Genomic DNA, 24654 nt, shown 5'->3' on the forward strand with positions numbered 1-24654 from the left:
CACACTCCAGAGCAAGGATACATCTCTTTCAAAAGTGGCTGTAATTTTTAGGTTCACAGTTGAATTAATACCATTATACAATATTGAACTCAATATAAACCCTATAAGATATAAAATTGAGTGATTTTTAACTCTTTAAAGAAGATCTCCATTTCATTTTAAAATATGCTGTTTCCTACATTTTAAATGATACTAACCCTTAGATGTTTGCACATATGTTTTTAATCTCTATGTATATGATGATTACTAGTCACAGTCGGTTACACTCAGATCCTTAGTACCTGAGTATGGATATAAAGTTATGAGGTAGATTTCACTGGTAATGTTTAGCACCTCCACTATTTAACATGAAGTAAATTTTTATGCTTCCTCCTCATATAAGTCTTTTTTTAATTTGATTTTTCTGTGTGTATATCATACAGAACATCCCACACAGTCTTATTCATCTATATACCCACTTCCCAAATGGCACCCTCCCATAGCCTCCCCCCTCTCACATACTGGAGCCCACAAACTCTGTCATCCCTGTTTCTGTCCTATGTGTTGTCGACATCCCCATTCTCCAGTGCTTGTTCATCTGCTGAGTCTAGTCAGCCTATCTAGACAGCCTTGTTTTAGGAAGATCAGCTGTTCCTCATATAGCAGCAATTGGTTGTCAATATTCCTTTAGATAAGATTGGGGTCTGCTGTTCATTTTCCCAGTTCTACGCTGGATTACTATCTGGGAGTCTCTTGTGCCACCTTGGCCAATAATTCAAAGGAAGGTATCTCCTGCCTGGCATTGTTTCTTGTTATGTAGCCTTTAGCTATATATATAGCTAAAGGGAATTATATTAACCCCATTAATCTTTGGTTATACTTTCCTTTTGGGTGTTTAAGACCCTACAGGTGGCCTAGATAAAACAATTTATTTTTACTCTTAAGGATGTTTGAGGATCTGTCCATCAGGGGTAACATGGGCTTGGGAGGAGCCCCTGGCTCCTTTCTTTTACCAGTTCCGGCTTTGTGAAGATAAGTCAAAGGTCCTGCTCGACCATGGCTGGCTTCATTTGGAAGCATGGAGGAAATGTTTCCTCTGTGTTGACCCTCCTCTTTATAGACTGGATACTGGTTCAGGTCCATCTGATGGGGTCTCCACGGCCTCCTTGCTCAAGAGGACAGGTGACTCACCACAGTTACAGGACATTTTGAGAGATACACATAGTCCCCTGGAACTTAGTCTACCTAGGAGGGCAAGGAGCAAAAACTGTCCTTTATGTCCTCCTGACCAAATCAGTATAGACCTCAAAGTATGGCTGTTAAACATCCAAGAAGGTTAGTTCTACCAGTCTGGTACTTTTAATTACCATATGTTATGTAGATAAAGCGTGGGCAAAGACCAAACGCTCTCAGATAAACCTTGCCTAGGCATATATTACATTCTTTAATCTGTTTGTATGTATAATTTGTCAGTAGGTTGTTGGCCTAATATGGTTCCCTCTGGTTTTCTAAAACTAGCTAGGCATTGTTTATCTCTCACATTGTCTAACTCTTCCACCATGGTTTCCCCATTTAAGGTACCCCCGTTTTTTCCATTTCTTCCTTAATAATACCCTTCTCCTACAGTCCCACCTCTCTTGAGCTCCTTCTTTCCCTTTATCCGCTAGGTTCCTTGTATAACTATCCCTTTCCTCTCCCCTAAAAATAACCCCATTATTGTCCATATCTCCCTTGTTAACACCTGTTTTCTACTGTTTTTCTCTTGCAGATTTTTTCTTTTCCTTTACCTCCCTGTTTCCTCTTCATTATCCTGGTTCCTGTAGTTATGTCTGGATACATATTAACTTATAAGGATTTGGTTCTAGGATCCACATATGAGGGAGAACATAGGCTGCTTTTTTTTTTCTGAGTCTACGTTACTGCACTTAGTATAACAGTTTCTAGTTCCATCCATTTACCTGCAAATCTCGTGATTTCATCTTTCTTTACCGCTGAGTAGATCTCCATTGTGTAAATGTACACTTTCATTATCCACTTGTCAGTTAAGGGACACATAGGTTACTTCTATTTCTTAGCTGGGTCAAATGGTAGGTTAATTTGTAGTTTTTTAAGAGTTCTCCACACTGCTTTCCATAGGGATTGAACAATCCCACCAGCAATGGATAAGCATTCCCCTCTCCAACACTTGGTATCATTTGTTCTCATGATCTTAGCCAGTCTGACTGGGGTAAGATGAAATCTTAAAGTGGTTTTAATTTGCATTTCCCTAATTACTAGTGATGTTGAACATCTTTTAAGATGCTTCTTAGGCATCTTTATTTCTTCTTTTGAGAAATCTCTGTTCAGGTCCTTAGCCCATCTTTTAACTGGGTTACTTCCTTTCTTGATACTTTTCATAATCTTTGCTTGAGTGCTCTAATTCATCCACTTTATCTTCCACTCAATATTCTGTTTTCCATTTCATTCATTCTACTGGTGAGGCTTTGTCCTGTCATTTCTAATTGGCTTACTGACTGTTCCACTTCCTTCTTCATTTCAGACTGAATATTCTACAGTATTTCTAACTCTTTTCTGCATTCATTCAGAAGTTTGTCCCTATCTTCTTTCAGTACTTTGATTTCTTTGTGTGTTCTTTAAATTAACTGAGTTCTTTTATCATGTTTATAATTGTTCTTTTGAATTCCATGTCCTGTGTTAGCTGTAGGGAGTTCTCATTGTGCTCCTCTACAGGACTGTTGGTACTTGGTGGGGATTTGGGTTTTTCATGTTATTTTTTTCTCAGTGACTTTGACATGTGGATTTCTTCTATAGTTTCTGATTCTTGTGTGAGACTCAAGCCTTCCTTTGTTGAGTTTAGGTCTGCTTCTTTTTGTAAACTTTTTGTGTCTTTGTCGTTTACTTGTTGGGCCTGAAAAGCTGGTTTGTCTATGCTTCTGGTTCTCTCTTTTGATTTTATATTGGAGTGGCCAAATTGCTTTCCTCTTCAGGAGTTCCCACAGAGGCCCAAGTCAGATGAGGATCAGATGTTTGATTTTATATTGGAGTGGCCTAACTGCTTTTGTCTTCAGGAGTTCCCACAGAGGCCCAAGTGAGATGAGGCTCAGATGTTCTTGGGCTTTCTCCTAACATATGGGTTCCTCCAGGAAAGATGCTGCCTTCAAGAATTTGGGGGCTGGGATGGCCTGGGAGAAGGGCCTAAGATAGATGCTGGTCTCAGGAAGCTGGTGGCTGTGCCACCAAGGGAAGTAAAGGGAGGTGAGGGCAAGAATAGGCCTAGAGGTTTCCTGCAGGTATGCAGGGAGGAACTGGGTTGGTCCAGATGCAAAAGATCAGGAAACAGTGTCGGCTCTGGGCTGAGAGGTTAGCCCTAGTGTCTGGGGTACCAAGACAAGAAATGGGCCTGTACCCAGTCTAGGAGGAGAGACTCTGGGGCTGGAGGAGCTGGGAGGGTAAAAGAGGCTGGGGGAGTCAAGGCGTGCTGTGCACGCTGGACTTACCCAGGGAAGATGCTGGGACCAGGACATGGGAGGCTGTGCAGCCCAGGGAAGTAAAAAAAGTACATCTTTTGATTCTATTGTGTTAGAATGTGTGATTTTAAAAACTGCTGTTGGCGTTGCTGACTTGAGTTTAATTTTTTAAAAAAGTTGTAAACTGGGCGTGGTGGTGCACATTTTTAATCCCAGCACTTGAGAGGCAGAGGCAAATGGATCTCTGTGAGTTTGAGGTCAGCTTTGTCTACATAGCAAGTTCCAGGCCAGCCAGGGCTACAGTCAGTCCCTGTTTTAAAGGAAAAAAAAAAAAAAAAAGTTTTAAAATGAATTTTGGCTTGGGACTAGAACAGAATTTCCAACAATTTCTGAAATGGCTCTAAACATACTTCTGCCATGTTGTACTACATGTTTATGCAAAGCCGCGCATTCCCAGCACTGAAGATTTTAAAATCAAAATAGCGATCAACTTTGAAAAATGTTGAAGATGTCCTACATCTCTACTATAGTCCTGTACTATCCAATATTAAGTCAAAAATTTTTCATGTAAAACTAAACAAGCACACCCATCTCATTAATTGCAAAGTTGCTTTTACCTTTAATAAATGGCAAAATTACATGTATACTAAATAATTGTTTTCAAATAAATTTCTTTATGATTTATTACCAGCAAATACTTGATTCATATACTTATATACCAGGGATCACATAAGATTTCTTGGGCAAAAAGGCAACACAAGGGGCTGGAGAGATGGTTCAATGGTTAAGAGCACTGGCTGCTATTACAGAGTACCTGGATTCGGTTTCCATTACAGGATGGCTAACAACTGTCCAGAGCTCCAGTTCCAGGGGATCCAATGCCCTATTCTGGCCTTTGTGGGTATTGATTCATGTGGTGCACTTACATGCCAGGATTAAAGGTGTGCACCACCACATCTGGCTCTAAAAATAAATAAATGTTAAGAATTAAAAACTAGAAGACATATCCCTTCCAAAAAAATCTGTAAAACACAACAAAGCGATGCAAAGACTCTACTTCATTTTCGTTGATTTACATGCAACATGAAGGAATCATGGATGTGTCTGTGCTAACAGTCCGGTGTGGAGAGAAATAATCAGCAAATCTTTTTTTGGAAAAGGTTTCTTATCATGAGTCCAAAGCACACATTGTTTGGCTCCCCCAGCTGGCACCTTGCTCTATTTATAGCATCTGTGCTGCGACAGGCTGCACCGGTAATCTACTAATAAGAGGCAGAGTGGGTCCAGATGGATTTTGCAAAGGGTGCACAGTCCACGGTTCATCCTTGTGAAAGTCCTGATGCTTTCTCTCCATGCTAGCAGAGACACAGTCATAAGTAGGGGTGACATATACAATGGGAATTGTTTGAGACGTTCGTGGGTGAATGGAAGTAAGGGTGTGGATTGCTCAGCAGAGCCTCACGTAAGTCTTAGCTTCAACTATGTTTCCAAACTTTGAGAATGGGCAGATGTTTGGGAACAAAATTATTGTATTATCTTGAATCATAACTTGTATCCTTAAGAATGAATCAATCCCTTCAAGCCCGAGTGCTCAGTCAAAGCAGACAAATACCTTGATGAAGTACAATGACTCTTTAGGGAGCATATAAACATGCAGCATTTAAGAACAGCTGTTTGCACCCAATCCACTGTTCCTTTATTTCTTGATAACAAATAGCCGAGACAAAATTCAGAGTCCTTACCTCTAGTAATGGACAGTGAGCTTTTCATTATTCTTGGGAAAGCCAGTAATTCAGATGTTCTTGATCAATTACACTGAGATCAAATGCAATTCTTCCGTAATTGTTTTTAAGCTTGGAAACAGTGCTAAGACATACAGTTAAGTAGAGGCTTAGCTTAGTACAATTTGTCTTTTTCTTCCTCTTGATATAACCCTTCTGCTTTCCCCTTTTCCTCCCTCGCTTTGTCTTCCTAACTTTCCCGTCTCCCTCCCTGAACTTCAGGGATCTCATATAGAGCAAATGGAGGTGTTTGCATCCTAGCACTCTACCACGGACTCCCCTCCCCCTCCCGTGGACTGTGGATTCCTAAACTGTGCACAAAATTTGGGGCTATCTATATTTGTTAACTTTTCTGGTAAGAGGCTTCAAAGCTTTCTTTAGTTTCTTTTTTTGCTTTTTTACATTTATTCATTTGTTTGTCTATGTGTGTGTTACTGTGTGTAATCAAACATGTACTGATAATAAAGCAAAGAAATTTATTTTAAAATAATTCTTTAGTATACATGTAATTTTACCATATATTAAAGGCAAAAGCAACTTTGCAGTTAATGAGATGGGTGTGCTTGTTTAGTTTTTAAAAATTATTTTATTATTTTTATTTTATGAGTGTGTGTGTGTTTTGCCTGCATGTAGGTAAGTGCACCTGTGTCATGCAATGCCCATGGAGGACAGAAGAGGCTGTTGGATTCCCCTGGAGCTGGAGTTACGGACAGTTGTTAACTGCCATGTGGGTGCTGGGATTTGAACCCGGGTCTTCTGCAAGAATAGTCAGTGTTCCTAACCCGGGTCTTCTGCAAGAACAGTCAGTGTTCCTAACCACCGAGCCATCTCTCCAGCCCCCATGCTTGTTTAGTTTCACACACACACACACACACACACACACACACACACACACACACAAAATTCATGCTTGTTTAGTTTCACACACACACACACACACACACACACACACACAGTACATATCAATGTCAGAAGACAACTTGCAAGAGTTGGTTCTCTCCTACTATATGGGTTCTGGGAACTGAACTTGTGAACTTGGAGGCAGGCGCCTTTGCCCACTGAGCTATCCCGCTGGCTCTGATAACTTCTCTATTTTCTTAAAAGACTATCTGTCTAAAAATAAAAAGTTAAGAAACCGTGGTCTAAGATGGCACAGGAGTCATCTGTTTCAAAGCTGACTGGGAACTTCTCTGAAACACCGGGGCCACAGAGCTTCGTGGGCTCAGCAGCCGCAGGAGCCAAGCCTGGGAACGTGGCTGACTTTCATGGCCACTGGAGACAGCCTCACCATGTCTCCTCAGGGTTGGGACTGGTAGCTAGATGCTAAGAGGGCTTCTTGTTCTACCAAAAAAGCAAAATGTAAAAAATGAAAAAAAAAAAAAGAATTAAAAAGAAATAAGTAGAAATATCCAGGAAAATGTCTGTGGAGTGACCAAATCTTGTGTGTCCAAGAAAGAACTTGTCTTTAGCAGTTGTTTGGGGCCATTTTCCTTTGTCATTCAGTCTGGATATTAGATGTAGCATTCATTTTTCTGTTACTATAGCAAATACCTGAGGTAAGCAACTTCTTGTGAGAATAACTGTGCTTTGGCTGACAGTGTGGGGGTTTTCGCTCTTCCATCAGTTTGTCCTGTGGTGTGGGTCTGTGGTAAGGCCACACACCATGGCAGAAGCTCATGATGGAACAAATCTGCATACCTTCTAGCCAGAAAGTTAAAAAGACAAAGGAGAAAAGACTGGGCTCCTATAATCCCCTTCAAGATCATCCCCCACTGACCTAAAACCTCCCACTAGGCCCCACGTCTTACAGTTTCCACCACCTCCCAAATGTGTCAAGCTGGGCACATGAGCTCTGGAAGACAGGAGATCCAGACAATAGCTGGGCTTCTTAAACTTCTTCCACTTGTGATTTCTTTAAAATTATGTATTTATTTATTTTATTTTATGTGTATAGTTGTTTTGCCTGCATGCAATGCCTGCAGAGGCCAGAAGAGGGCATTAAATCCCCTAGAACTGGAGTTATGGATGGTTGTTAGCCACCATGTAGATGCTGGGAAACAAACCTTGGTCCTAACCCCTGAGCCATCTCTCTAGTCCTGGGTCTTCTAGTTTTAACTCCCTTGTTTCCCAACTTCATTTGGCTGTTTTGTTTTCTATGAATATGAACCATCCTCTTCACCACGACTCATTCCCAAACTACCAACTCCTGTGAAATGGAATCCAAATTCAGCAAAACAAATGAAGTGTTCATGAAAGAATTCAGGGTCCTTTTAAAAAGGATTAGTGACCATATAAAAACTCAGATAAGCAGTTGTGCTAAGGAATTCTATTCAAGATCTTGACAAGACAGTGTCTGGAGTGAACAAAACACTAAATTGGAAGAGAAATTCCAAAACAGGGAGGAGATATTCAGCAAGGAAATTGAAACACTGAAAAAGAACCAAACAGAAGTTCTGGAAATGAAAGAAACAATAAGTGAAATAAAAGCCACACTGGAAAAAATCATCAGCAGACAAAACCATACGGAGGAATGAATTTCAGGGATGGAGGACAGAGTTGAGACAATAATACACTGAGACACGTATAAAAAATGACAGCTAATGAATGGAAAAGGAAGGAACCCTGGACTTTTGGAAATCTGCTTTATGAGAAATATTTTCGTGGGGGAGCTTGTTTTTGAAGCACCACTGTCCTGGCCCTCTGCTTTCCCTCTGTGTCCCTCCAGCAGTCTCCAGGGGACTGGCTCTAGGCAGGGTGCCAAGGCCCAGCTGAAAGTCTGCCTCATTCACTCAGCTCTTCCTATGATCCTCAGTGGGCATGTTCTCCTCCTGGAAACTCCCAGTTTAATTTCCTCTTGGAACACTACACACATTCTGCCTAATAGGGTATCTATTAGGTCTGTTTTCATCAGACCCTGAGCTTCTCACAAGCAGAGTCTAAGTTTTACTGTTGTATTCTGTAAGTATCTAGGAGAGTGTGGCACACAGTAGGTGTGTAACAAACGTGGAATTGACTGTTTCAGTACAACATGGGATCCCATCTTATCACACTTCTGCTGCAGGTGTGAGACATACACCTGGTTCTGTCTCAATTCTTCCACCGTCTTAGATCACGTCACATGCAATATCATCCTCCCTGTTTATCCTAGTTCAAATTTCCATTCTCTCTCACCTTCCCAGAAAGCTCCCTGTCCTTTTTTCTTCTATGTTTCCATATGTTCCTGATTGCCATTTACAAGGTGAAGTACTCAAAAACAGCTGTGGACTTAATTTTAAAATGAGCCATAAAGCATTGATAACATACCTACTTCTATCTGGAATGGTACCTGATCCCACACATGGCAGCTACCTCTGCAGTATGTGTCTCTACAGGCAGAGGCAATGTCTGTGGAGAGCAGAGCAAGTGCCTACCGTGGCACTACCCTGCAGGTCAGGATGAATGCTGCCTTTCCCATATTCTCCTATAACAACTGGTTACACGAGTCAATGAAACAAAGGCTCACTGAATAGCTTCAAGGTACCAAGCACAATGCTAAGTGCCAGGCAGAGAACATACTTGTCCTTACTCACCTTCAAAGTATAGAAGAGAGCCCATAACTACAGGGACAACTGAAAACAAAGGCAACTCTGATCATCTCTATGCAAATAAAAAAGTATTATGGAAATATAATGAAAGATGACCACTTCTGGATGAGAGGGTGAGATACTGAGTGAAGGAGAATTGCTTGCTGAGAGGTCAGAGGGAGTTTGACTAGGGGAGAAGGCAGAAGACATTCCAAATAGAGATTACGGGGAAAGTTCTGGAGGGGAGCATGCAATTCTGGGGCCAAAGGCACAGAGAGGGATCAGCCCACACAGGCCTCCAGGGGCCACAGCTGTGGGGTCTGCCTCATGTTAGACAGTGAGAAGGAGCTGTCTGAGATTGTGCAACAGGAATATAACACAAGCAAAGTGAATATTTAACAACTTTCTTGAAACTTTCCCTACACTTCGGTACAGTGCCTTGGAGCACTGACTCTGTAAGTATCCTAACTACTAGCTAAAGAAATATTTCTTTTCATCTGTGCTTGGGAACTAGCTGCTCCTGGTTCATATTGCTAATCTCTAATCTATGGCAGATTCACTGGATCTGGCTGAATCATAAAAACAAACCAGCACAAGTAGAATAATGCATTTGTAAGTTAAACAGCTAAAAAAAAATCGACCACATTTCACTATTGGACACAGGTTGATAAATTGAGAAATCCTCTACAAGTGGCTATCTAGATGGCTCTGTGGATAAACGTGCTTGCCACTAAACCTGGTGACTTGAGTTCCATCCCTAAAACCAACTCCCACAAGTTGTTCTCTGACCTCTACATATGTGTGCTGCATGTACTCCCGTGCCCTATCCCCACACAAATAAATTAACATAAAAATATTTTTAACAAGCCTCTACAAAGTTTCCCTCTGCATACTGTCCTCTTACAGCTCTTAGTTTTAAATAATAATAATAATTGCAACAGCAGCTACAAGCAATATCCTTACTATCAGCCAGATCCTGGGAGGCACTGAAATTTATTATCGTATTTACTCCTTATAAGAAAACACAAAAACCTTGTCATCATCCTGGGTTTGCACATGAGGAAGCTGCACTTGGAAAGGCTAAGTGGTCCACCCATAGCCAGTCAGTGGTAAAGTAGAACTTGGAACACAGTATGATCGCAGCGCATACAACCTCTGCTACGGTTGGCATGTGTTCAATGTTTTCACAGTCAATTGCATACATTTCTAATCCTCCCCACTTGATAAGTTCAGGGAGAGTAATGAACAAACATTTTTCTTTGTGTTTTTTCAGCGCCTTGCTTGCTGAAATGGAAACACTATATCACACTGATAATATGAGGTGGAGTTCAGATGAGTAAGAAAGCTACCTGATAGCCATCACTGAGGAGAAACGTGGTATTCAGCTTCCAAGATGGGTGCCAATGACTACTGACAGGCATCACTGAGATATATGATAGCCTCCAAGAATGGCCTCCAGAGACTGCAAACAGGGAAGAAAGCTACCTCACAGCCATCACTGAGGATGTTACCTTCCAAGATGGCTGCCAATGACTGCAGCCTCTGGTATGACTTCCTTGTACAGTCCCCTACTACAATGAATCAATGCTACCTGTGTGATCAGCAGACCAACTGGCAGTTGGTGTCTTACTCTTGGAGAAGCCAGCAGCCCCACAGAGACGCCCCACAAAAAGAACAACCATTTCACCACACTGACTTGCCAGATAGGTGAGTGAGTTGCCTTGGGAATAGGCCCTCCAACCCTGAGGGTGTCTTTAGATGGCTCTACCCTCAGTCAGCACTTGATTTCAATCTCATGAGCGATCATGAACCAAAATCATAAAGATGAGCCAGCTGTGAAGCACTTAGCCACAGAACTAATGAGATAACGAATGATCATTTTGTTATTCTAAGTCATTAATTTGAGGGATATTTGTTACACAGCAATAAAAAACTAATAGAAAAGACACTGAGAGGAAGTAGGGCTAGAGACTGAGGTATTAAAGGACCTGTGGGACCAACGACAGGCAAAGCAATGAAGAGACCATGGGGGAGACCTTAAGTAAAGACAAGTACATCTCCACCAGGAACCTCAGAATTAAAAGAAATCTTAATGGTCATTTAGTCTAACCACTCACCAAAGGCTAAAGCTATTTGCAGAATAATGAAACTAAGCCAGGAGACCTCATGAATTTATTTAGGCCGAAGCCAAGGGGCAAGAGGACTGCTTCCTAACACTTGCCTGCACACGGTGACGACTGGAGTTGTAGCAGGTCCCCCTTTATCTGTGGTTCCCCTTGTATGGTTTCAGTTATCTATGGTCAGTCACCGTCTGAAAATATTACATGCAAAATTCTAGAAATAAACAACTCATAAGTTCCAAATAAGTTTTGCTAAAGTATATTATTATAATAATACACAATTTGTAAAAAGGATAAGAGGGTCAACTGGACTAGTTACAGCAGAGACCAGCTTCCTACAACTAAACTGAGGGAGTTCCTGAAAGACTTAAATAAAAAATGAGAAAGGAGGGAAAAGATGAGGAGGAGAGGAAAAGAAAGAGGAAAAGGAGGAGAAGCCATGGAAGGAATGGAAGCAGAGAAAGAAGAGGAAGAGGAAGGAGAGGGAGAGGGAGGAAGAGGACACAATGAAAAAAAAAGAAACATTGGGCAGAGAAAATGGTTTATTAAATGCTATGTGATAGACAGTCTCCTAAGTCATTTAAGCACATCTCATCTTGACCCCACAGCCTGTGTTTCCAGACTGTTTCCGTTCTCTCTTTTCAGGGCTGTCTCAAAGCTCCTAAACTTTCCACAGGAAAAGGAAAATCGGAATATCCGGTTGAGGCTCCAGTAGGGTCAAGCCAAGAAGGAATCCACTACATCAGATTGAGGAGTTCCTTTCACTGAGCACCATGCTTTCCGGCTTGTTAAGGAGTGCTACTACCCAAAGGAAGAATGTATCCTAGATGAAACATTTGTAACACCCACAACACTCTTTTTACTGAGATAAGTGTTTTACTGGTACCCAAGTTCATTCTTTTAGAGGCCAGGAGTGGAACTAAGAACCCCACAGGAGGAGTGGCTCCCCATCTTTCTACATGACTCAAGAAGTCAACATAGGCATTAGCCTAACCAAAGGGGAGCAGGAGGAAATGTGTGGGAGCCACCTGTAAAAGATGCTGCCGTGTGGACATGGTATGTAAAAGGAGGCAGAAGGGGGCTCAGAGCACAACCAACAAGACAGTCCAGTAACATTTAATAGGGTCAGTGGAACATGCCAGAAACTGGTTAAGAGGATGCCTCACAAGCCTCTTTGGATAAGAGTGATCAAAAAAAATCCTTTATCAGAAAAAAAATGACATGATCCTTTGAGGTTTTTGTTGTTAGTTAGCCTTAGCCTTTAACAACAGAGCTATCCCTCCAGCCCAACATGATCCTTTGAAATAACCAACTTACTGAACTGTTGGGAATTGCCAGCCAGAGAGACCAGCTTGATTTGCAAATGGCTGTTCTGCTACTAAAGACCCAGCCTCAAAGAAAGTACTATCATTCAATGATAGCAAGTTCACTGAAATACAGCTAATTCAGCCTATACTTCTTGGCATTTTGCTATAGCCTGAGCACCAGGCCCAATACACAGTAGGTATGTGGTTAATGTGGGTGCTGACAATAATACAGCCCACACTCCATCTCCACAAGGAGCTAAACTCAAAGAATCCAAAATCCCCAGTGTTCCTCAGTTCTCAGTTTTTACCATCATTGAAGCTGTCGCCGGTAGCCACATGGGTGAATGGTGACTGGTCCCGAGGCTCCTCACACAGGGAGTAGCTGTGTTCAGCCTGGATGAGAGGCGCTGGTGATGTTGGGGATGGTTCCACCTCCATGGACACATTCTTCTCTGAGAGGAAAGGATCATTCAGGAGCTGTCCCAAGACATTCTGGGAAAACTCATCCAGAAGTTCTGAGAAATGCTGCAGAAACACAGGAGGAAGAAGTCAGGTTTTCTTAACCATGATCTGATACTCACTTCACACACACACTCTAAGAAAACACATATGAAGTTACTTGCAGTATCCAGTTATCACTTACTGTTCATCAAGTCCAATGGGAGCTGGGATGATGGCTTAATTGGTAAAGCACTTGGTGTGCAAAAACGAAAGCCTGAGCTTGATCCCCAGCTCCCACGTAAAAAGTCAGGCATGGTGGTGCATGCTTGTGATGCCAGTGCTGGGGAGGCAAAGACAGAGACTCCCTAGGGCTGGCTGGCCAGTGAGCCCCAGGTTCCAGTGAGACACCGTGCCTCAATAAAACAAGGAATGACACCAAGGTTGACCTTTGGCTTCCACACATACACATAACACATGTGCATGCACAAACACTCCCACATCTACACACACATACACCTGCACATACACACATACACCAGTGCTTATCAGTTTCAAGTAATCATAACTTATTATTCCTCATGACTCTGTGAGCTGTGTGCAAAGCAACTTCATGGAGGTCTCCTGATTCAGCCACACTGAACTGGAGGCTCAGCTAGGGCAGCTGAACACCTTTCTCCATAAGGGACAAAATGAAAGCTGAAGAAGCCTAGAATCACACAGCATCCCTATCTCTAGGAACTTCTAGTCAAGACACATAACAAACCCAGCCCACGCTCACTGGGTGGGAAAATATGCCTCTACTTCCTGAGGGGAGCAATGGCAGAATCCTACTGCAGATGAGTGTGAGGGAGAATGGAGTGATTCCACAGGACCATGGCTGGACTGACCAGTCATATTCTGCACTAGTAACATCTCTAATGAGCTATCCTGTACTTCCACAGTGTGAGGTGGTGGCTATAGTAATGTGCCCAGTTCAAAGGCAGTAAGGCAGGGCTATAGTTAGGATGTAGATTCCTGCCCCCTCCCCAGGTCTACTTTTAAAGTTTCGGTCCATGGTGTTATGGAAGGTGGTGGACCCTTTAAGAGGTGGGGTCTCATGAGAGGACTTCAGGTTATTAGGGGTATATTGGTTAGTTTTTGTCAACTTGACACAAACCAGCGACATCTGGGAAGAGGGAACCTCAGTTCGGGAACTGTCTCTACTGGATGAGCCTGTGGCTATATTTGTGAGGCATTTTCTAAATTGCTAATTGGTGTAGGAGGTCCTAGTCAGCTGTTGGTAATACTATCCCTGGGCAGGTTGGCCTGGACTATGTAAGAAAGTTAATAGAGCAAGTCAGTGGGGAAGCAAGCCAGAAAGCAGTGTTCCTTCATAGTTTCTGCCTCCAGGTTCCCACCTTGAGTTCCTGCCTGGCTTCTTGCAAAGATGGACTGTGCCTGGGGAGGCACTCTTTCCTCCCCAAGTTTGTTTTGGTCAGTGTTTTATCACAGCAATAGAGAGCAAACAAGAACAAGGGGCATACCCTTAAAAGAGATTGTGGGCCCCTGGGCTCTTCCTCTTTCTCACTTCTTCAAGTGTCTGATGAAGTTCCCTTTAAGACCAAAATTAGGGGGGTGCTGGAGAAATGGCTCAGTGGTTAAGAACACTGACTGCTCTTGTTGAGGACCCAGGCTTAATTCCCAGCACACACATGGTGGCTAACAACCATCCCTAACTCTAGCTCCAGGGGAAGCCAATGCTCTCTTCCAACCTCCACTGGTACTGCATGACACTGGTGCACATACATACATGTAAGCAATACACTCATACACATAAAATAAAAATAATGAATAAAATATTTTAAAAGACCAAAATTAAAGTAACAGAAAGAAAAATAATATAAAACATAAAACACAAAAGCAAGAACTGACCCCCTAGTCTGTCCATTTCCAAACCACAATTCTGCCTGTTGAAGGCAAAGTCAACTCTGGCCAGCTATGCTGGCTCTGCAAAACTTCTGGAATCCAGTTCTAGCTGTAGGCAAGGCAAAGCTGCCTAGGTCCAGCTAGTCTGCTGACACTCTGTTTTCTTTCTCCTGAGCAGCACTAATGAATGTTTTCACGAACATCCCCTGGATAACCAATAATAAACCTTCTCACTCTGCTTCTCTTCCCTAGGCTCCCCCTACTTTGGATGATATAGTAATTATCATGTTATGAAACAATGACATGCAGTCCTGAAAAGTTGTTACCATGTGCATTATCATAACCTCCGTATCTGGAGACAAAAAATAAATAAATAAATAACCATCCCCAGAAGCAAGGACGTACTGTGTCTAGCCTCCCACTCAGGAACTTAGCAAAGGTAACCTCTGAGTGAGTTCAGGGGAGATGTGCCCCAGTCAGGCCTGCCAGATATCATGACTCAACCCAGTGAAATGGTTCCAGCCAGGTCTACTTGGCAGTTGTGTTCTTGGGGACTCAGCAGACAGGTGAACCTCCTACTGCTGGTGCAGGGCTCAGACCAGGATCAACCCATCATTAATGCCAGCCTGTTGGGAGAGAAGGATTATGGTTCTGGTATCCCCAAACTAGAAAAAGGAACAAGTGAGCCTCAAAAAAGAAGTGTTTCTGGACCTGCAGACACTTGAGCAAAGGAGTTAAGGGTTAAACAAAAGCAGTTTAATTCTTTCATCTCATTTTACCATTCTGCATAATAATTTAATCACACTTTACTGGTATATTTCTACAGCCTTTTCCCAACTCAATGCTCATAGCAATCCTGTGAGGCTGTCTTTCTACCTACAGTCCAAGATCTCAGTCACCTATTGAGAGACCTTGAATTAGGGTCCTCTTAGTTCAAATTGGTTGGACTTATCCCACCTTGCTTCTCCTAGGAAAAAGATACTTGACCCTCACATCTAGCTGCTTGGAAAGTTCTTTACGATTTATTTATTTTTATTTTATGTGTATGAGTGTTTTGCCTGCATGTAAGCACACCATGTGCGTGCACTACCAACAGAGACCAGAAGAGGGTGTCAGATCCCCTGAAATTGGAGTTACAGACCTTTGACAGCTGCAGTGTTGGTGCTAGGAACCAAATCCAGTCCTCTGGAAGAGTAGTAAGTGCTCTTAACCACTAAGCTATCTTTCTAGCCCCTGCATGGGAAGTTTTTTACAACTATAAAAACATACTGCTGACGTTTGTTGGTACGGGTGACGGTGCTAGGCTTGTCAGGACTGAGTGCTTAACTTAGTAGCTCTTCTCCTACAAGGGAGCCAACATTCCCTGGATAGATAAGAAATGGGGGTTCATGATACTTAGCACTTTGCCCAGGGTTGCTCTGTTGATGAAGTATGGAAATGAGATTCCATTCCAAGTCCAAAGGGGTCCACACTCCATGGACTTTCTATACAGCATGCTGCCTCATCAGAGTCAGCCTATAATACTACAGAGACACACCTCCAGATAGACCGTCCACTATGACCATGCAGTCTTTCACAGGGAAAGTGTAGAAACAGGCTGGGGTGGGGGGGGGCAGTGGTAGAGGAGGGTGTTAGGTGGGAAGGCACCTAGTAAAACCCTCTGTGGTCCTCTAGCTATAGAGATGGAGATATTGACTTGCCTCCAATACATGTTTCTGCTAAAGGGTTCAGAGTCATTTGGATTGGAACTTACTTCACAACATGAATGTGTTTCACCCAGCTCAGTGAAGACACTAGGTAACTTCTTTAAGGATTTAAGAATCACGTAAACATCAATAGTAAAAGCCCATTAAGGGAAAACTTTCTCGTTCTGGTCAAGTGGATGAAATATCTGGCCTGGGTGGAGAGCTAACATTCCAGCTGGGCAGGGTAGATGACCTGGCTACAGGACCATCACTCAGGAATGCAAGATCACCTCTAGGAAAGTGTGTTCACATTAAGCTATACTAAAGGGAAAGGGGGAATAATTATGCCTTTAATGAGATAACATACTTTTCCTTCCCAGAATTCCCGCCCCCTAGTGCAGTAGCTTACAGGGCCACAGTCACAGGGCTTCATAAGTAAGTATGCTGACTCAGAAAAGCATAATATATCCTCTTCCTCCTAGCTCTGTTCCAAGCATGCTTTCCCTGGTACTTTGTGCTTCCCTGCTCTTTCTCTATAGCTCCCCTCTCTGCCCTGTGCTGGTCCACCATGTGACTGACCTCCAGGCTAGCTTAACTTAAAGGGCATGGCTTTATTTTCTTTTTCCTTCTCTTCTCCATTCTCCTCCTCCAGACAGCTGCCAAGATTTACAGCTTGCCTGCCATGGGGTTTTTCGTTTCAACTCTATTATAAAGAATGGCGTCAAGTTCTAACCACTTCATTATTTAATATCATCCAGCTTAGCTCCAACCATTCTCTAAAACTCATCCCTCTTTGCTCTTCTGTGGTTTATTTTTCCTGGGTGCTGGGGACAGAAACCAAAGCCTTAACACTGTACCTGCTACATCCCCAGACTCCTCCCTTTGTTCTTACACATGATTCGGTCATTACAATCCTAAAGGTCAGACAGCCCTAAACTTGAGTACCCAGCAGTTCAAAGACAGTAAAATACTTCCATCCTCCAAACTTTGGTTTCTTTTCCCTGTAAAGGTAGTGAACATTAGGACTGGCCCCCTGCTGTGAGGATTAAACCAAATAAAGCAGGTAATGAACGTGAGCTTCTCTAGATCATGGGCTTATAACCTAACAACGCAATAAAAGGCTAACGTTTTCTACCTGCACATCACCTTCCCACCCCTAGAAAGTCCTTTCATTTTCCTCTCTACCTAAAATGAAACAAATTCTTTTTTTTTTTTTAAGTAAAGTCATCCCAGAAAAATGCAGCTGGAATTCTCTTCTGGGGCAGTTGTAGCCCTTAGAATTCATAACTCTTAATTTGATACATTTTTACTTTTCTTTGAAGTTCCTTTCATCTCTGTCTTACTTAAATATTTTATTGTTTTGCCTTATAAAATTTATGACTCAGATGGAAATCTTTTTGCTTGTTCATTTGTTTGGTTTTTGAGACAGAGTCTCATGATGTAGCCTTGGTCTGGACCTTGCTATGTAGACCAGACTGACCTCGAATTCACAGGGCTCTGCCAGCCTCTGCCTCCTGACTGCTAGGGTCAAAGGCAAGTGCCATCATGCAAGAAAGGTCTCATTTTGATTTGCTCTCATTCTGCCACACAGGCTTGGCAGCACACACCTGTAATGGCAGGTGCTTGGAAAGTGAGACAGGAGGATCATGAGCACCAGGCCTGCCTGGGCTACATGGTGAGTTTAAGAGAAACCTGGGCAATATAGCAAGACCCTGTCTCAAGTAAAAATAGAAAGTAAAGGCTGATGATGTATCTTAGTGGTAGAGTGCTTACCTACCACAAAAGGCCTAGGGTTCATGGCCCAGGACCAGGGGAAAAAGAAAGAACAGTATTTTAGAAAAAAAAAAAAGAAAATTTGAATTAAAGCCTTGGCCCAACAATTATAAGAAAAGGTCATTAAATATTTAATATATAATGGGGTAGGCGTAGTGGCACATGCCTTTAGTCCCAGTACTTGGGAGACAGAGGTAAGTGGAGCTCTGTGAGATCGATAGAGGCTAACCTAATCTACATGGTGAATTCCAAGCCAGCTGGGGCTACAGGGAGACCCTGTCTCAAAAATACCAATTAATAATAATAATAATATGTATAATATGTATAATTTACAAATCAGATAAATTAGGGGATATAACCTTATAAAAATAGCTGTTTTCCTAAGTTACCGTAGTTTTTGAACCACATACTGTTGTATTTGTTTGCAAGTTACTAACAAACTGTCACAGTAACTTGCAAGGCAGAGTGGCGTATGACCTGGTGCTAGACTGGGGAGATGGCTCAGTAGGTAAGAACACTTGCTGCGCAAGCACAGAGGTCCAGAATTCAAATCCTCATTACCCATGTAAAGTGCCAGATAAGGCCATGTTGTGTGCCTGTAACCCCAGAGGTATGGGAGGTGGTTACAGGGGAATTCTGGGCTTGCTGGCCACCAGCCTGGCTCCAGGTTCTTAATAGAATAAGGAGGAGAATGATACACAGGATACCAGACATCTTCCTTTGGTCTCCATGCATGCACATGAGTGCATGCCCATGCACACGTGTTCACATACCACATATATATATATATATATACACACTCACGCATACACATCTACACACAAATGTAAAAAAATATATTATGATCTGATACTAATAATTGTCGCAGGAAAGGAGACTAAGATGGAAAGAAAATGAAGAGTTTACAACTGGAGTTCAAATAACTAGTATAGACTTCCTTACAATACTTAACTCTGAGGTTGCTCATCCAAGAGGGACCACGTGTAGCTCTCTGAACAAGGCACTGGGCTGGGTGAGACGGTAGGTAGGAAGATGGAAAGGGGCCAGTCATATACAGATGGAACTGTCCCACAGTATGAAAGGCGCTAGCTGGAGCACATCCTGTGGCCCATGGTCCAGGATGCTCATAGAGCACATGTTAGAGCATTTTTGACACTGTGGTCAGCCAACAAGAAGAGAGAAGGCTGAAACTAGATGGCTGTTATCTACATCTTTTAGATTCAGTTTCTCTCCCTGTGAAACTCTGTGTGTGTCGCGGGCGGGGGGGGGGGGTTGTATTGAAGAGTGATGAGTAGATGCTGGACTTGGTCAGGGAGCTGCTGAAGAATTCATGTATATTCTAAGACCACCCTCCCTGAGACATGCCCACAGTCACAGATACTCAAACCCTGCTCACTCAGGCTAACCCATCCCTAAAGCCTGTCCCAGATAGAAGAGAGGTATTCCATGCACCAAGGCTAAGCACTGCCAACAGGGATAACAGTAATTACCATGAATACAGACAGGCCACGGCTAATAACCTATTCAGTTTACGGCACTCCATAATTTTCTAAAATGTTGCAGGCATCAGAAAATGGAACGCCACAAGCTTTTCCACTTGGGAGAAGGAGAAAAAGTGCCTTCTCCCTCCTTAATGGGTTCATTTTGATTTTCCCCTGTAACCCTTGCCCTGGTACAATGAATCAGGTGCAGCAGGGTGAGGGGGGGTCAGATGGAAGAATCCCAAAGTCAGCAGCAAGGCCCCCTCGCCTGCACAAGCCAAGAGTCCCATTCTCTGATCCTGCAGTCTGAGAGATGGGGCTGCCTTAGCTATGGGCCTCTGCCTGAAAAGATTGCACTCGGGCAGAAAAAAGAAGCCTTTGTATTTCAAAAATCAAAAATCACTGCTAGGAGCCTTGTACGCAGCACAGAACGCCTAAAGACTGGAGCCACGGAAGTGGGGAATGTGGTGGGGCAAGCTGACAAGAAATGATTTAGAGGACACGCCTCAAATTCACTTTAGAAACAGAGGCCTCCATCCAGCAAAACACAGTTCTCCTGTGTTGGATAGGAGGAGGCGTCCCCAAGTTCTGGGCACCACCAGGCTTCCCTCCCTGTCCCTGCGCAGGGAGGAGAACCCTTCCCCTGAGAGGGTCTTACATAGGACTTTGTGCACACACCACAACCAGATGCTAAACCAGGAGGAATAAGGCACAAAATTACAAGAAAAAACAAGGCTCCTGAGTCAAGCCCCATTACACAGGAATTTCAAGTGTGTCCAATTTGTTTCTGGTACTAAAATGCAGGTACATTACATATATCTTTAAATTAAAAAAAAAAAAAAAGAAAAGCCTCAGAGCTCTTTTTATTATAAAAGATGTTGGGGGTGGGGGATTTGTTCCTTGGGTTTTATTTACTTTGGTAAATGAAATGTATTTTATGGAAATATAACTAGCGAAAAACAAAAAAACCCCAAACTAAAACAAAACAAAAAAATAAGCCTGTATTTTAAAAATCCTATCCTAAAACAGATACACTTTGTAGTATCCAGATGTGCTTTTCTTTGTGTAAAAAAAAAAATTAAAAGAACAAGGTTAACTGACAATCAAATTATAAAGGCACAGACAGATATTAGTCAAGGGAGCACTATTATGAATCCATGGGTAGCATGGATTCCACAGTTGGTAAATAAAGTTAACCTGAAGGGAGGGTCAAATACATAGAGCACAGAGGATATTTGGGGTAGTTGGACTCCTCGACATGACGTTAAAATGCTGACATGTGTCATTAGATCTCTGTCCACACCCACAGAATTTACAACAGTGAGTGAAGTCTAATGTAAGCTGCTGAGGCTGGCGTTAAGGATGTTGTTGATGCTCCTCAATGACAACACATGGGCCACTCTGACCTGGATGTCAATAATGGAGACGGCTATGTATGTGTGGAGACAGGAGATGTCTGAGAAATCTTTTGTGCTTCTTGCTCAGTTTTGCTGCAAACTTCAAAATTTTTTCACATCACCCTTTATTTATTATCTCAATGTGATTTTGACATATGCTATTTGCCTTACACCATATACTAGCATGAACAGCTTTAAAAATACTTAATAGTCCATAATTAAAATAAGCAATGATGCATTTTCTCCAAATGTACCCCAATCCCTAATGTCCTACAGCAGTTCACAGAGTTTGATGAGGGGGGAATACACTGTTTCTTTTGAAGACTTTCCACACACATATGCACAGAATTCATGACTTTAAGGGAAGAATAGCCCATAGATGGCTCCTGCTGGTGATAGAGCCCTGAGAGGTTCATTTAGCTTGTACCAACTGCCTACTGCTTGCATCATTGACATTGATAGCTGCAAATGACCCACAAATGTATGTCTTAGTCCTTTCTGAACTCAGATTAGCCTCTAACCTGGCAAAGAGCCTCTCCTTACAGATACAACTGGTATCCAACCAGTCCACTATGGAAAAAAATACATAAGAAGACATAATAATATATACTTCCATGTTCAATGTGTGGTGCTTTACAGAACACAAAACACTTCCACACCATTACTGTAACTGACCTTCACAAGGTTAAGATTAGCCAGAGGGTAGACACTATGGAGTCAAAAAGGAATAGGACAGGATTCCTGGTCTCTGGTTTCCTTTCCCACACTTCCAATACAGTCCCCTGCCTCTACATCACTAAGAGAGAACTTAGGACTCGGATTCCTAGTTATTGGAAAGACGCTTTCTGAATTTTAACTGGGACCCCCGCAGCAAGACCATCTCCTCATGGTAATGGAGAAAACCTTTAGGATCCTTCTAGAGCACCAAAGCTGCCCAGAAACAGTCATGTCAGATGGAGGAGACCTCTTGGGTTTATTCTGAGATATTCAAAAGATCCTGGGAGCCCTTACTTCTAGATCTATAGGCAGTTGAATCCTACCATCAAATGAAGCCCTTCAAATCATAATAGAGGTAACCCTTTAATACTAAGAGGGTACAAAATGTCTAATTCTGTTCTCCCCAGCCATGGGGGGGGTGGTACACAGACCCAGGGGTGCTGAGAAAGCAGCTGTCTCCATGGCCACTCCTACCTTCTCTCCCATTCTCTATTTTTATTGCTAAGTTTAAAAGACCTATCTCTACCCTCAGATGGGAGTGCCTGCACCACAGAAGGACCCTGTACCTGTTCTACCCTATGCACCAACACCTGCAAAACACTCACTTTTAACTCTCCCACTTCTAACAGCCTCCAACATAACTCAATCTCAGCCCAATTTCCCCACAGGCAGCATTAAAGTAGATTTACATTTCTTATTTATTATCTTCCAGCTAAATTCCCTCAAGACTCTCTTAGTGATTGGCATTTGGTCCCTGTTGATACCTCCTTCTGTGCTCTTTAATTCACAGGGGCTTTTGGTCTATCTCTTCTAGCAGAATCTACTGCCGTCCCCATTACAGTAAAAGATGGCTCCTTTCTGTTTCCTTGAACTCCTGAATAGAAAGTAAACCCATTCCCTCTCCCCAGCACCCATCTTCTACTGATAATCTTTCTTGGCCCTGCCAGTCCAGAGCATTCCCTCATATCCTTCAGTGAAGACACAGCTAAGACATGCATTGTTTTTACTATGTTGAGCCCACAATTAAGTGACTAACAAGTAGAATCTGCCATTCTTGAAACACTTGTAGATGACAGCACAGCCTCCAAGTCATAGGCTAGAGACACTGGCAGAAACTCTGGAAATCAAAGGGCCAGTCTTAGTCATTCCAACCTGAGAAAACAGAGGCCCAAAATGGTACATGAAGTCAGAGTTGAGGGTTAACCTCTAATCCCTGCAGATTCTCTAACAAGAGAAATAATGACCAAACACAAGGATCACCAGACTAGAGACTGAAGAGTTTCCCACAGATGCACCCATGGAATCCTGAAAACAGGACATCTGTTTTACCATGTAATTCTACCTTCAAATCAAGAGCTAATGCCAAAGAATGTCAGGTATGAAAAAACAAAGGAGTCATGAAGTTTCATGGCTTGAAACTGTTTCACAGACCTTGTACTTGATTTATGAGCCAAGTCTGTGATAGGATGGGCATGTTACAGAAGTTCAAGGTACTACCGTCTTGTTTAAATTCACAAGAAGTGGCTCACTGCCATGAGCAGCTCTGTCCTAGATAAGAGCAACAGGAATCCCACAGGTTCTGGCTTATAGCCATGTGGTCTCTTGTTCTACTAGACCTCAACTCATTGCCCCACGTCCCTGGAACGAGAGTGCACTGCCACACTCCAGGTGACCTTAGCCACGGAAGCCACGTGTTACTCACTGGAATCTTGAGTCACACAACATAAACACTTAGGGGTTATGTATGCATCTGTACATTTGAATCACCATGGATTGAAACTGAAAATATTAAGAAAAAAAACAAACAGTCCTGTACACTTCTGAACATGGACATTTTTTCCGTTGTCATTATTCTGTAAACAACAGAGTGATCAGCCATTACATAGCGTTATATTACAAATTATTTAGAGGGAACTTAAAGTACATGCGATGATATTGGTAAGTTTATGCAAATATTCAGTCATTTATGTAAAGAACTTGAGCATCTTCAGATTTTGGTAACCACAGGAAGACCCTGGTACCAATCTTCCTTTAGGTCTTGAGGGATGGCTGTGTTTTCAATCAGTTCTGTAATTATTAGTAAATGACCTTGTTCAAATCGCCTGTATTTCCTATCTCATACAACTTTGCCTTTCAAAACTGTAGTGATGATAAAAACCATCTCCCAGATGGTCTATTTTAGGCATGGCATGGTAAAAGAAACTGGCTGGGGAAACCATACAAACATGAACAGAATCATGAATGCTACAACCCAGCAATCCAGATGGTAATGCTTTACCTCCATCTTGGCTGGCCAGTTAGCAGTGGCAATACTAAGAACACAACTGATTTCCCACCTATAAATACATCTAGAACTCAAAGGCTGAATAGCCTGCTCAGAACAGAACATCTTGAAGCAGTGGAGAGTGAAGGGCTACTCAGTCCTGTTAGCCTGCCCCATCAATCTCAGGAGACACCACTAACTCCAGCCACAGTGCAAGGGATGAGACAGGGGGAAAGTAAACTCCATCATTTGAAATGAAGCTTTAGTGAGATGCACTAACCCCTCTAAAGCAGAATTTGATGTTTCTCTAGTTATGTAGAACAGCTCCCTTCATATAATAAGAACTTATTAAGTTTACTATTTCATTATTGTTTTTATTACAGGTAAAAGTTGGGACAAGATATTAAGCATTTCTGTGACTTACTCATCTAGTGACATTATAAAAACGGTAAGGTTCAGGGCTGGAGAGATGGCTCAGCAGTTAAGAGCACTGATTGCTCTTGCAGAGGACCCGGGTTCGATTCCCAGCATCCACATGGTGGCTAAGAACTGTCCTTAACTCCAGTTCCAGGGGAATCTGAAGCCCTCTTCTGGCTTCCGCGGCATTACACGACAGGGATGCACTCACATACATGCAGGCAATACACTCATACACATAAAATTTAAAAAAAAAAAATTTTTTTAATTATAAGGTTCATCAAAAACTTATATAATTTTTAATGAACTCATATCAGCTTCCTGTTTCCCCATTTTACTTATCAGTGGATTCAGTATT

At 42.4% G+C, this 24654-nt stretch overlaps 1 protein-coding gene across 1 annotated transcript in view; it reads right to left on the reverse strand.

Annotated features, from left to right (window-relative positions):
- Creb3l2 (cAMP responsive element binding protein 3 like 2) overlaps positions 1-24654 on the reverse strand; it is a 131134-nt gene that overhangs the window by 43640 nt on the left and 62840 nt on the right. Inside the window, exon 2 of the mRNA XM_017795695.2 lies at positions 12526-12742. Within this exon, the coding sequence (XP_017651184.1) occupies positions 12526-12742 (217 nt within the window). The remainder of the gene's footprint in view (positions 1-12525; positions 12743-24654) is intronic.

Source organism: Nannospalax galili, unplaced genomic scaffold, assembly GCF_000622305.1.
Source record: "Nannospalax galili isolate Female #2095 unplaced genomic scaffold, S.galili_v1.0 scaffold307, whole genome shotgun sequence".
Taxonomy (NCBI): domain Eukaryota; kingdom Metazoa; phylum Chordata; class Mammalia; order Rodentia; family Spalacidae; genus Nannospalax; species Nannospalax galili.